Source organism: Engraulis encrasicolus, chromosome 16, assembly GCF_034702125.1.
Source record: "Engraulis encrasicolus isolate BLACKSEA-1 chromosome 16, IST_EnEncr_1.0, whole genome shotgun sequence".
Lineage (NCBI taxonomy): Eukaryota > Metazoa > Chordata > Actinopteri > Clupeiformes > Engraulidae > Engraulis > Engraulis encrasicolus.
In genome coordinates this window covers 27,010,566-27,024,643 of record NC_085872.1, presented here as the reverse complement: position 1 = coordinate 27,024,643, position 14,078 = coordinate 27,010,566, and the positions used below count along the sequence as shown (strand labels likewise).

The following is a 14,078-nucleotide window of genomic DNA, read 5'->3' as shown; positions in this document are numbered from 1 at the left end:
GTTCTCCATTCTGTCTTTTTGTTTCTTTATTAGTTTCCTTTGGTGGTGTGAGGTCGTGTTCCTGTGGTGGGCTTCAACATGAATACGTTTTCTCTATGGAGGTTGCTGTGCCTATTCAGTGTTGCTTGAAGTAGCCAAATAATATTGACGCTCTCCCCCCTGAAATATTACCACACCCCTCGCGCTTAACTTCGAAAAACAGCGCGTACCCCAACATGCGTGATGTATGCTAAATGGGGGGGTGAGTCTTCCCCGACTTCAGTTGTGGTTTCAAAGAAACCACAGAGCATGGATTTTCAGATCAACCATGTGAAAACCTCGGCAGTACAATAGATCGGATTAAGAGTTATTTTGCAATGTGTATACATGGCACTTTCACTTAAATGCGATTAAACGTCTGGGGAAAATAAAGCATTGCGATTGGACTGAGGACGCACGTGCTGAGCGAGCCAAATAAGGCACGGGGGCGTGGTCCAATGCCACCGAGATGCAGGTCATCTTCCCCACGAAAGTCGTTGCCTCAGGCGGACTGAAATCACAACATTTCCCCCTTTCTCCCTGGATCATTTACAATGCTACATTAGCTACCCTGTTAGCATAGAAAAACAAGTGGTCAAATGGTAATGTGGAGTAACTTTGTTGTGCTTCATTACTTCGTGGGGCACTTTTACATCAATATATGGAAGCCACAACATTTATAGTCGCTTAGGGACTTTAAATTAAGCAAAACTTTCATGTGAAAATCAACAGGAAGTGCCGCCATGTTTTTCTCACTGGCAAAGAGCACGGTCTCTTGGCGCCATCATGTGGTCAACGAGCATGCGTGGAACGACTGGATTTATTGTAATTCCGAATAAAAGGTTACATGACAGAGGAACGTGTTTAATCGGATTTAAAAGAGGATTAAACCACCCACTTTAATCGGACTTAAGTTTAAATCGGAATAAACTTAAATCCTGTTCGGTAACTGTTTACATGATATTTTTAGAGTGGAATTAAGTTTTAATCAGATTTAAAGTGAGTTAAATCGGACTTACAGTAAGTGTCTCATGTAAACGCTTAGAATGAATATCATTGGATGTGGATCTCAGCTGTCCGCCAGCATATGACATTTACATGCATGCTGAAAGACGAACAAGGGAATTGATCATCGTGAAAAAAAACGGGGACTTTAGGCCTATTCTGTCGCAGATATGGGAATTAATTGGGCATGGGCATGCAACGCCATGCCAGTATTTAAACACGCAGCTGATTGGATGTACTAAAGACCTGAAGCGAAATACCAAAGACATGTTCTGATATGTAGGCCTTCCTTTTTACATTTAGCTATAATGAGATTCAGGAAATATTTTGTGTCTTACAAAAACATATAGGACAACCTGTAGGCTACCTCAGTAGGTCGTGGCGCTTTGTATGTCGAGCATCAGTTCAGAAAGTTTAATAGGCTTCCTGCACTACGCACGAGTTCCAATAAATCGCAAAAGTTGAGGAGTTGCAATAAAAACCCTTTACTTAACGTGGCTACAGCATAGTAAAAAATGGTGAAGGTTCTTTTTGAGGCATACTTTGGGTGGCTGTTTGGACGACTGGAACATCAGTCTTAAGCCTTGTCAATTTGTGCATGGTGCAACAAGATGTTTTTGGTTTTGGTTACCCAGTGGACACAACATTATGATCCTCAAACTGATTAATTAATGAATTACTTTTGTATGGAAGTTCGCCGATATGTCCTCAGTACTGTAGGGTCCTCCGCATTGCGACCGCCGCTGCTGTAACCTGCGCGCCCCTATCTGCACTTAATTGGATGTTTCCACCATTTCCCCCTTTCATAGTGGAGTCCCCCAGTCTTTGTTTTTACTAATCAGTTTCGGTATTTCCTTTATAGGGTACATGTGCCTGCTTATCAGTGTGTCGGTTGGGCGGGTTGCTGTTTAATTCGATGTTTGTATGACCTGAGCTGAATGCATGCAAGCAGAATGTTTGGAGTGTGAAAGTGTTGCGTGTGTTTGTTTGAACTTGGCGTTGTTGAATAAATGTGTGCGAGATGTAGGCCTAAGCTGTCTTCAGAAATTGTTTAAAACATAGCTGCTGCTAAGAACTGTACGAAGTGTCACTTTTGTGCTTTTTATTTTCGGCAGCTTTTCACTTTTCACCGCGGTCAAGTGTTAAGACGCTTAAATAATAAATAATATCGCGCTCGTGGGGATCATTATTTTTTTACATGTTAAAAAAAGGAGGGGGTGGGGGTGGGGCGTGGATTGCTGCCGACGCACGAGCGGTCTCTCTCCCAATATCCTGCGCTCATGGGGATCATTATTCAGCCAATGAACTTGATTTAGGCTCTATTTTAAAGACAATTATGTGTGTCTGTACGTTGTACTTTGTCAGTGTCACTTTTGTGCTTTTTATTTTCGGCAGCTTTTCACTTTTCACCGCGGTCAAGTGTTAAGACGCACGAGCGGTCTCTCTCCCAAAAAATATCCTGCGCCTATGGGGATCATTATTTTTTTACATTTAAGAAAAAGGAGGCTGGCGGTGGATTGCTGCCGACGCACGAGCGATCTCTCGCACCATGACCATGGACAGCTCCCCACAAGTGTCGGAATGGTGACATTAAATTGCCGGAATGCTGATACCAAAATGTCGGAATGACGGGATGTCGCAATGGCGTCATGTCGGAATGGTGCTATGTCGGAATGACGAGTGCCCCCCCTCCCCCCTTGGCAGTCATCCCCTTCCAGACCACACATGCCACCAACCAGGCATGCAACACATGTAAGTCAGAGCAACATTTCTTTCCCATCTGAGAGAGCTACCACATCTGCTTTAGATCGATTAGAGGAGAGATGTAAAAGTTTAAGCACTGAAATGGAACAGCTTGCTATCGAAATGGAGAATGCAAAGCGTGCTTCTTATCCATTAAGTACTATGGGCTTTTCTCATGAGCATCCAAGATCAACCTCTCCTTATCAGCAGTAGGCCAGTAGCAGTTTGCCAGACACATTTGGCTATGCGCCTGTCACTACTACCCACACTGACAGGCCCCCCTCAGCCCTTTATTTCGTTTCTACAGTCCTTTCTAACTTTGTATTGAAGCCTGACAATCGTTCTGTGTAATTGGAAATGTCTAGAATGTTCCGTGACTCAGCAATATCGTGTTAGCAATCCTGTACACGGTGTTCTTTGTTAGCATTTAATATATTTAATGCTGTACAATTTCCTGTGCTGTTTTAATGCTTTATACCTGTCAATTTAGTATTGTTTATCACCCTGTTATTACTACTGTGTGTGCAGTACTTTCCCTGTAATTATTATCTCTGAGTAGATAATGTGAATGGGACGTTTGGAATGTGAATAAATTAGCATTGTCCTGTTTTCCCCTTTATTTCTGTCTTTGTATAGAAACCCACACTGTAACAACCTTTTCAACTTCCACACTATGAAACAACACGACTACACAACGTACAATTTCATCCATGTTTAATTAATAAATGGCAAGACACAACCTCTAGAACAGCTGCATTCTTTCTGACCGAAGAATTAGGCCAGTGGGTGTACGACCAGTACTTTCTTCATCATAATATCATACAACACCCTTTGACAGCAATGGCAGCCTCCAACACTTTTTTGCATTCATCAACAAGCTTCTAACACTTTGTCAATCCCCCCACTCCTGCTTTGCAATATGTTCATCCTCTCTCTTAAATACAGGACTCTCTCATAATGACAACCCCCCCCCCACACACAATTTTTCAACTCATTGCTTTGAACGTCGGCTTTTTTCGCACACCTCAGCTGGCAGGTGCGTCGGAGATGGCACCATGGGTCACTCAGCAATAGTTTAAAGAAACTCCCGCACACTGACCATTTTGCTGTTCTTTCTTTAATAAACGACGTTTCGGTACTAGACCTTCATCAGGCAATCTCATTGCTTGCCATTTTAGAACGGTGTTTCTTCATTTTTCAACCATTTCACTGTGCTTTTAGATGTGTGCTTTGGGTTTTTGTCTTGCAGGAGTGCCCAATATCTTTACGTCAAACCAAGTTTGTAACAGAAAAGGGGTTACCCTATCTGTTTAAATCTGCTGGTTGCTGCCTTTTTTGGCCCCTCTTAAACAGGCTAAAAGCCTTTAACATGACCCGAGTATCTGTCTTTTGACATAGTTGTTCAATAGATGAAAAACAAGTCATTGCACCGGAGTAGTTCATGGAGCACAAGACATACTTTTCACACATGAACTGGCCACCACACAGTCCAGACCTCAACCTCATTAGAATCTTTGGAACGTGCTGGAAGAAGGCTTTGCTCAGTGTTCATCACACTCTACCATCATCAATACAATATCTTAATAGGCTACAAGGATAGAGATGTAAATCATTTCAGTCCAGGCAGCCATTGTAGACGTTTATTGAAACAACGCCAAATGAGTTGCGTAATCGAAGCTAAAGGCAGTCCAACTACGTATTAGCGTGCAACTTTCTTTGTAATTACTTTTTTTGCAAGGTTGTGTATTTGCCAACATCAAATCCATTGTTAGGCTATATTCATCTTTATGCGCAAAGGTCATGCCTTTACAATAAAGGTTGTTTTGGTACCTGGGTGTGCATAACCTTTGTTGTTGTTTTTTTTCAAACATATCTTATACTGTGAAAACATGAACACAAAGGTTTTGTTTTATCAGACCAGGAATTTATTTTTAATTTTAAATACACTTCATTGATGTATTGTTGACACATCTCAGTGTTGTATAATTAATAACATCTTACCATCAAGAAGTTTCTAGACTTGGGACACACTTTGGAGGTAAATAAAATTGTGCAGGAAGATTTTTTTTTCTAAACGAGACATAAAATAACAGTTTCCACATGTGCTTTTAGTAAAGTACGAAAGGAACTTAAAGGGACGCTGTGTGAGATTTTTAGTTGTTTATTTCCAGAATTCATGCTGCCCATTCACTAATGTTACCTTTTTCATGAATACTTACCACCAGCATCAAATTTTAAGTATTCATTATGACTGGAAAAATTGCACTTTTCATACATGAAAAGGGGGATCTTCTCCATGGTCCGCCATTTTGAATTTCCAAAAATAGCCATTTTTAGCTGCAAAAAGGACTGTACTTGGACCATACTAGAAAATATTTGTTTAATACTTAGTAAACTTTCATGTAAATATCAAATTCGGCAATAGGCAGCCCAATTTCAATAAGCAGCATAGTTGCAGTAGGCCTACCTTTTTTGACCATTTCTTCCACAGTGTCCCTTTAAGGATAACAAATACTTCTACAAACAAGTTTACCGGTACTGAGATGCGGGTCACATGAGGCAACATGCACATGATAACTGAGGATCAGGTGATGATGAGTCAGACTCAGGGCTGCAGAGGCCCAACAAGCCAGAAGGAAATCAGGCTGAGCCAGAGTGGAAGACCCAAGTCCAGACCTCTCGACTGCCCCGAGAAGATGCTGTCATCGATGTCATCGCAAGTTGTCTCAGCCACAGGTTCAGTTTGCATTGTGGTAGTGGGGGGTGTGTCAGTTGCAGTGGTAGGGGCAGCAGAAGTTGGGGACTCATCTGCAGTGACATTTGGGGTTCTTATGGACCTGAAGCAGGTCCCCACATTCCCCACAGCATCTACAGCCACCAGCTCCACCTCCTCAGAGCAGCAGGACGCCGTGTAGGTGGCCAGAGTCACGGCCACTCCGTCCGAACCCGTCACCACCCTTGTGTTGAGGCTGCCACTGCCCTGTCGGACTGTGATGCGCTCAATGCCCGTGCCGTCGCCGTCCGTCAGATTGGCCAGTAACTCCCACGACAGGCTGCAGTTGCCAGAGCAGTTTGCATTCACATCAACTATGTCACATGTGGGAGCGGATAGATCAGTTACCTGAAAGAGATCAACATTCATTTAGGAACACTGTTGGGATTTCTGAGACTAAGTGCACACAAATGCTAGTGTGTGAAGGGTGACGTGATAAGAATGAAATTGCATACTGGCAAAAACTGAAATGTAATGGCCAAAAAAATGGTTTGAACAAAAAGTGTTACCTCAGCAACAACTGAAAGGCGGAGCACAGCGTAGTTGGAATCTGTGGCCCCAGCAGTTACCGCCTCGATGGTGAGCGTGACGTCAGTGCCTGAGGTGGTGCTGGGCGGAGCGGTCAGAGTCACCGTGCCTTCAGCCTGTCCTCCTGTCCCCGGGGTCAGAGAGGCGGGGGACTCAGAAGTGAACTCACGATCGTTGGTCACTCGGATGGTGATGTCACCGGTGGCATCAGTGGACACGGTGAAAGGGATGGTGAGGTTCGTGCCAGGCTCCCAAGTCTCATTCAATGCCTGTTGAGAGAGGATGTTCACGACAGTTTACCGCTTAACACTCGCTGAATACAAGGCTGAATACAAATCCTTCAGCTTTCATATAGTTGGAGGAGATAAACTCACAGCCACTGTCACTGTCAAGCTAGATGTCCTGAGCTGGGTGGAAGACTGTCTCTCAAACACATCCGGCGACGCCCTGGAGGCTGCATTTGTCTCCCCCCTGATCCGAATGTTGAACTCGCCCTCCGGCAGCCTATCCACGGTCACCAGGTAGTCCCCTCCTTCTCTGTCCTCCACTGTTGTGTTCACCGCCTCTGCTCCCGATGTGGGAACCAGCAACACCTCAGAGACACTGACACTGTCGCCTCCTGTCACTGTCAGGAAGAGTGTGGCATTCTCATCTGTGGAATGAAGTTAAAGAACATTTCAGTTGTGCATGTAGCAGGCTGAATCGTATGTTGCTAGTAGTGGCCTTGCTAGTGGTGTAGGTTGGTAGACTCTCTTACTGGCTGAAGGACGTCCTGGTAACAGGTCAAATGTCGGGTGATCACCGAGGGATATCTCCACAAAGTCAAAGAGGAAGTCAATGCCACTCTGACCTGAAAATGTTTTAAAATATTGTTATGATACTTCACATTGTCCTAATGGCACACAAGAACATAGTGCATGGTGGCATAGTAAGTGAGTGTGTTACAATCAATAGGCCTACGGTGAAATAAAATGTATAATGACACATTTTGGAAAGTTTTGGTTCTGTTTGAAAATCAGCAGAATGAGGAAAGCCGAGTGAGGATGAGATAATGAAAAGTTTGGAAGTGATCAGATGAGAGGAGATGAATCCCAGGAAAAGACAAATAATGATGGAACCAGGTGAATTTAGAATTAGGACTTGGAGTCCCGAGTCCTTGGAGTTGAAACTGTGTTCAAACAATTAAGAAACACTGTAATCAGGGCCGTAACCAGACATTTTCAAATACCGAGGTCAAATACTGTGCTGTACTGTATACCGTACATTATGGAATGTATCAAATACTTCAGTCAAACTCTTAAATTTGTTTATGTAGTGGAGCGCTGCTCCTTTAAGGGAAAGTCTGACGCTGCGGCACACGTCACCACGCCGCTCGTAGAGGCTTATGGGAAGTCTCTTCATAAATACTGCCAATGGCTAGTATTCGGTAAGCCCGCAAAGTCCCCCTTTGAGCGTTTCATCGCCACCGGCGAATGCTGTGGTTGCTTCCCCCCTCGTCGTCGAGAGGAGTGCGGTGTCCGATTCAGATCTAGGAGATGTGGACCATTTCTTGTCCTCGTGAGTATGTGGACCATCTCTTGTCGCTGTTTATGTGCTAGCCAGCGGCTAGTGGCTAACTTCGCGTCTGCTGTTCTATAGGTTGTGATTCCAACTTGGCGTCTCTTACTTGGCTAGAGTGATCTCTTGCTTCTCCACTGGCAAGGACTTCGGTGGACAATACCAACGGTTACCTTGCGCTTTTCCCGTCTCCTGCACGCCGGTATGTATTATAGTGGGTTAGCTTGTGCCTTTACCCAGCCCTGACTGTTTGTTTTCGTACCATGGTTGCTAACGACGGCCATTATTATGGTTTCAACGTGTGGTCGCTACCGGCGCCTCGGCCGTGTACCTCTGTATTGGCACTCCGACTGTGAGAACCGCGCATCGGTGCACCCTCATCTCCGGGTAAGGTAACCTCTCGGCAGCAGAATCGTGTGATAGTGGGTGTCCTGCTAGCTTGGCTAACGCTCTCCTCCTCCCTCGCAGGTTGTATCCGTGTGGCCGTGGTCAGACACACCACGCGTTTAGGTGCACGAGCGGCGACTTTTAGCCCCGGTTGTGTGGTGCCTCTGGAAGCCGGGAACCCGTATCTCGGCTGCTGCTCCGGCCTCGGGAAATTGGACATTCGTGTGTGTGTGTGTGTGTGTGTGTGTGTGTGTGGGCGCTCGGCTCGGTGTGAGCTGGTGTGTGAGCCATTCCACAGTGTGTGTGCGTGTGCTTACGTTGGTGCGTGTGAGTGTGTGTGTAGGTAGTGATGAGTGAGTGTGGGGATACCTAGGGGACTGCACTGAGCTGAGCCTCTGGGGTTGGTTTACCTCATGTTTTGATTTTCGTTTTCTTTCGTTTGCTGTGCCTAATTTCCTTTTTTTTATTATTTCATTCCATTATCTAATTTCTTATTTAACTGCATGATTTTGATTTATTTTGCATGGTTTGCTGTGATTTCTTGTTGTTTCTGTTTGCCGTGAATTATTTTTGTTTGTTGTGAACTATTTCTTTACTTTTTCTTTTGTTAATCCTGAGGTGTGCCATTCGCCCTATTGTGTTAGCCGTGCCAGCCCCTAGTGGCAAAGTCTGACAACCTGAGTGTAGGTTCTAAGGCCTTAGGCCTACCAGGTCCACCCCGTACCACCCGGCCGGGAACGGCCAATGTGAGCGATTTAACCGCACTCTACACAACCTCCTGCGTACCCTACCGGCCTCTCGGAAGCGCGACTGGGCAACTTGCCTGCCGCACGTAACCTTCTATTATAATACCACCCCGCATCAAGCGACAGGAGAATCGCCACACTTCCTTATGTTCGGCCAAGAGCCACAGCTACCCGTAGACTTCCTCCTGGGCCGAGTTCGGCCACCGGTCCATGGTCGAGTGTGCGACTGGATACAGGAGCATCAGACCCGGCTTCAAGTGGCATTTGATGGGGCTCGGGAGCGTTTGGCCGCAGCGGCGGAATATCGCAAGGACAGACACGATGCACGGGTGAAGACTGCTGTTTTAGAAGTAGGGCAACGGGTATATGTACGCAACCTCGGCGTGCGAGGTCGAAATAAAATCCAAGATGTGTGGAACTCCCAGGTACACATGGTGGTGCGTACCCCTTCGGAGACCGGAGCCGTGTACACGATCGCCCCCGTCAACGATCCAACGAAGCTGAAGCACGTTCACCGCAGCATGCTGAAAGGAGTGGTGGGCCCCCTGGCCCCCGACACCCCCCGGGGTCGGGCCGACGACCAGGCGAACCTACCCCTGTCGACTCAGGGGAGCTATCGAGCGAAGAAGATATCCTTCTTGGGGAGCAGGTGGGCGATGCTGGCTTGGGTGTCCCAGCAGAGCCCCATGCACCCCAGGGTGGCACCTCAGGAGGAAACGAAGGGCAGCGTCGGACTTCGCAGGCTTCCCCCAGCAGTTCGGCCGCTCAGCTACCCGGTCGTGGCACTAGCAGCAGCGAGGTGCCTCCACGCCGGACTTCCCGGTTTAACGCGGGACAACACTCTAATCCCCATCGGCTGCCTGGTGGGGCGACTCCAAACTTTTGATGGAATTTTGGATCTGGGAGTGGGGGGGACGGCGTACCAGCAATGTCGGGCCGACGATTCAACATGTGGGGGGTAGATTGTAGTGGAGCGCTGCTCCTTTAAGGGAAAGTCTGACGCTGCGGCACACGTCACCACGCCGCTCGTAGAGGCTTATGGGAAGTCTCTTGATAAATACTGCCAATGGCTAGTATTCGGTAAGCCCGCAAAGTCCCCCTTTTGCGCGTTTCATCGCCACCGGCGAATGCTGTGGTTGCTTCCCCCCTCATCGTCGAGAGGAGTGCGGTGTCCGATTCAGATCTAGGAGATGTGGACCATTTCTTGTCCTCGTGAGTATGTGGACCATCTCTTGTCGCTGTTTATGTGCTAGCCAGCGGCTAGTGGCTAACTTCGCGTCTGCTGTTCTATAGGTTGTGATTCCAACTTGGCGTCTCTTACTTGGCTAGAGTGATCTCTTGCTTCTCCACTGGCAAGGACTTCGGTGGACAATACCAACGGTTACCTTGCGCTTTTCCCGTCTCCTGCACGCCGGTATGTATTATAGTGGGTTAGCTTGTGCCTTTACCCAGCCCTGACTGTTTGTTTTCGTACCATGGTTGCTAACGACGGCCATTATTATGGTTTCAGCGTGTGGTCGCTACCGGCGCCTCGGCCGTGTACCTCTGTATTGGCACTCCGACTGTGAGAATCGCGCATCGGTGCACCCTCATCTCCGGGTAAGGTAACCTCTCGGCAGCAGAATCGTGTGATAGTGGGTGTCCTGCTAGCTTTGCTAACGCTCTCCTCCTCCCTCGCAGGTTGTATCCGTGTGGCCGTGGTCAGACACACCACGCGTTTAGGTGCACGAGCGGCGACTTTTAGCCCCGGTTGTGTGGTGCCTCTGGAAGCCGGGAACCCGTATCTCGGCTGCTGCTCCGGCCTCGGGAAATTGGACATTCGTGTGTGTGTGTGTGTGTGTGTGTGTGGGCGGGCGCTCGGCTCGGTGTGAGCTGGTGTGTGAGCCATTCCACAGTGTGTGTGCGTGTGCTTACGTTGGTGCGTGTGAGTGTGTGTGTAGGTAGTGATGAGTGAGTGTGGGGATACCTAGGGGACTGCACTGAGCTGAGCCTCTGGGGTTGGTTTACCTCATGTTTTGATTTTCGTTTTCTTTCGTTTGCTGTGCCTAATTTCCTTTTTTTTCATTATTTCATTCCATTATCTAATTTCTTATTTAACTGCATGATTTTGATTTATTTTGCATGGTTTGCTGTGATTTCTTGTTGTTTCTGTTTGCCGTGAATTATTTTTGTTTGTTGTGAACTATTTCTTTACTTTTTCTTTTGTTAATCCTGAGGTGTGCCATTCGCCCTATTGTGTTAGCCGTGCCAGCCCCTAGTGGCAAAGTCTGACAACCTGAGTGTAGGTTCTAAGGCCTTAGGCCTACCAGGTGTGTTGTTTATTGTGAATTAAGGAACATACTTTGGGGCAGGTGTTTACAGATCCGCGGGTGTGGTGGCAGCACACCCACCCCTGCACTTTACTGTTAACGTGAACATACTTTGGGGCAAGTGTTTATCTATCTGCGGGTGATTGCGACAGCACACCCACCCCACTTTACTTTGTGAATTGTGAGTACCTGTTTATATTTTATTACAAAGAGTGAGAAAAATATATTTTTATAACGCAAAGAATAATAAAGATTTGAATTATTAATTGTCACCACTGTCTCTGCCTCCATTGTGCACGAACCTGTGTTTGCCTGGTAATCTATTGTGCGGGTACATTGTGTGTTGGTCCGGGGTATCTGTAACTACCCCTAATTCATTTCCTCCGGGGGCTCCACCCCCGGGGGTGGCGTAGTCGAACTACTTCCTGTAACGGTCTCGCCCACTACATTTTTATTAATCACTGCCTTGAGGATAAATGGGGGTGTCGTATACAGACTGAATTCATCATTGTTGATCATAGGCCTACATCAATTGTCATCATAGATACATTTTACATTACTGAAAAAATACAGAGGACATGACCTCTGTGTCCTCAATGGTAGTTACGGCCATGACTGTAATATGATTCCCGTAGTAACTTGCATAGCAACCCCAACCGCCATACCTACGTACTCCTGACAATCAACCCATGGTTTTGTATTTACACACAGAGCACAGATATGTCATGAACAAGTGGGCATCGTGGACTTTAAATGGTTTCAACTATTAAATGTAATGTTACAATTTCAATCCTACTTGTCTATTCACTATGTAGGTTAAGTTAACTGTTACTCTTTGCATTATTCTCTTTCTAAGTATTTTTTTATTGTCAATTTGTAAGCTACATGAATGCACTTTTGGAATGATTGCTTTGCAGAGAATGTCATTCTAAATCTAGTGTTTCCATGGAGACAGCTACCAGTGACTTTGATGGAGTAGGGCTGTGTGGACGCCATGCTGATGCCCCATAGTCCTCCCTGGCCTGTGGAGTTCAGGCGGACGGTCCAGAAGTTTCCCACTGACTGGATGGTCCCCACAGCTCCAGTGGAGGCAGTGTTACTCTGTGTCGCACCTGTAAGAGAACCGCATCGCATTCATCTCCATATCTTATTGCAACTCTAGTGCAGCTGGAGCTGTAGCCCCTTAATGCACGCCGTACCTCCTGTGGCACGCTGTAATAGACATTGAAAGTTAACTACTACACTACGATGTCAGTGCACAGGGACTTCAGTAATACATTACGACTTGGTCATTGCCATTCTGGTAACTGCTAATTTATAGAGCCGTGTCTTAAGGGTTTAAAGCACACATTTTCACCAACACGAGGTTACATCACTGGATAATTATAGCTTCATGCTCAGATTATTACAACATCTTAATAAGAGAGACTAGAATCTCTGTCTTAATGCTCAGTCAAATATCCCTGAATCAAAATGGTTGTGGATGTCATACTCTAAACACGAAACGCAAGTGATTTTAATTAACAATGGTTAAAATGATAGTACAATTTCCAGTTCTTATTTCTTGTGGTTCAAAACAACATACCCTTGTTATATGCTATGTGTGTCCTCACCTGTCGGGCTTGTGATGGTGAATGTGGGAGAGCTGCCTGTGATGTACATTGTTAGATTTCTAAGAGAATTATCCACAGTGAAGGAGAAGCTATCTGCTTTCCCTGGGTTTCTCTCAGCCTGAAATATGGTCACCTAAAGAAAGAGTTACATATATGTAAGTAAGGATATGTATAATGTATGGGTATTGCCCTGGGACATTCCAGGATATTGGTACATTTATTGTCCCACCACTTAAATTTCAAATGTACATTTCCAAAATATCTAAATGACTATTTTTTGTGAACAATGTACTTGTTATGAGTTAACTGTAAAATTAGTTTGAAAAAATAAGCTCCTTAAATATTATTCAAAAGTATTTTTTTGCGAGCTATGTGCGCCCAGTATCTTGCCTCCTTCAGGGAACCCCTGTCTCTCAAACCTAGTAACGTCCATGGCCACAATATAGCATTATTTGACGCTAAGGGAAAGCTTGTGTGTAATTCAAATTGGACAAATTTAGCAAAATTTCAAGTCAAGATTCCAGATTTTAAGCCAAAAAATAGGACATTTTCAATAGGCCAAATCCTGACTGTCAATGGGACAACAGCGCCTTCTACTATTTTCACACTGACAGTCCACGTGTGAGGCCAGCCCTGTCCAAAATCCATCCACAGAGCATATACAGCGTAAAAAATATAATGAAATATGAGTTTCTTGTTGCTGTTTTGTCAATCAAGTTGCCTGGGGCTGATGTAAAACTTGTGCAGGTTGTTATGAGGTAAATTAGCACAATTCGCTCTTCATAGATTTGTGTTTAGCATATGAACAGCATTGTGAACTGACGGTTGCTGCAAGGCGAGTGGCCACACACATTCCTACGGCGCTAGAGCTCCTATTTTCAAGGAACTTGAATTCTTGGTTGTAACTGGCATGAAATCTACTGGCAGGTCATTGGCGGTTCTAGACTAAAATTACCAGGGGACCGAAGTGGGGCCAGTGATTTTTCAGGGATGCATTTTAATTTTTAATGCTATGAATATATAATACAAAAAGGTACATCATGTCATGTCATACCATGCGCTTACAGATTTATATTTTAAGTCATTTGCTGTTGAACACAGGGGCCACAACAGGGGCTAGGAAGAAATCTACAGGGGCCCTGGCTCACCCTGGCCCCTGTCTAGAACTGACCATGTGGCAGGTAGCTTGTAAAGCAAGACCCTTTCTACTTTTGTAGCTGGTGGAATAAGTAGAGTGGGTGTGGCTCGTCAGGCTAACTGATTAACTGGTTAATTATGGACCAACGCCTTTTTCTGATCATGTGANAAAGTAAGGGTTGACTGTAAGGATAGACTGATATATATATCGGTCCGATATCGGGTCGATATTTGCATTCAGCCGATACGCGTGTGGTTTGGC

The 14,078-nt window shown here is 45.6% G+C and overlaps 1 protein-coding gene across 1 annotated transcript; it reads right to left on the bottom strand.

Annotated features, from left to right (window-relative positions):
• Positions 1-4,689: 4,689 nt before the first annotated feature.
• On the bottom strand, positions 4,690-12,807 carry LOC134465497 (mucin-5AC-like). The gene is made up of 6 exons (XM_063219174.1): positions 12,680-12,807; positions 12,026-12,178; positions 6,825-6,917; positions 6,442-6,719; positions 6,049-6,336; positions 4,690-5,887 (listed from the first exon to the last, which is right to left on the bottom strand). Exons 1-6 carry the CDS (start codon positions 12,726-12,728, stop codon positions 5,372-5,374), a joined length of 1,377 nt encoding a protein of 458 aa, XP_063075244.1. The 5' UTR covers positions 12,729-12,807; the 3' UTR covers positions 4,690-5,371.
• Positions 12,808-14,078: the final 1,271 nt, after the last annotated feature.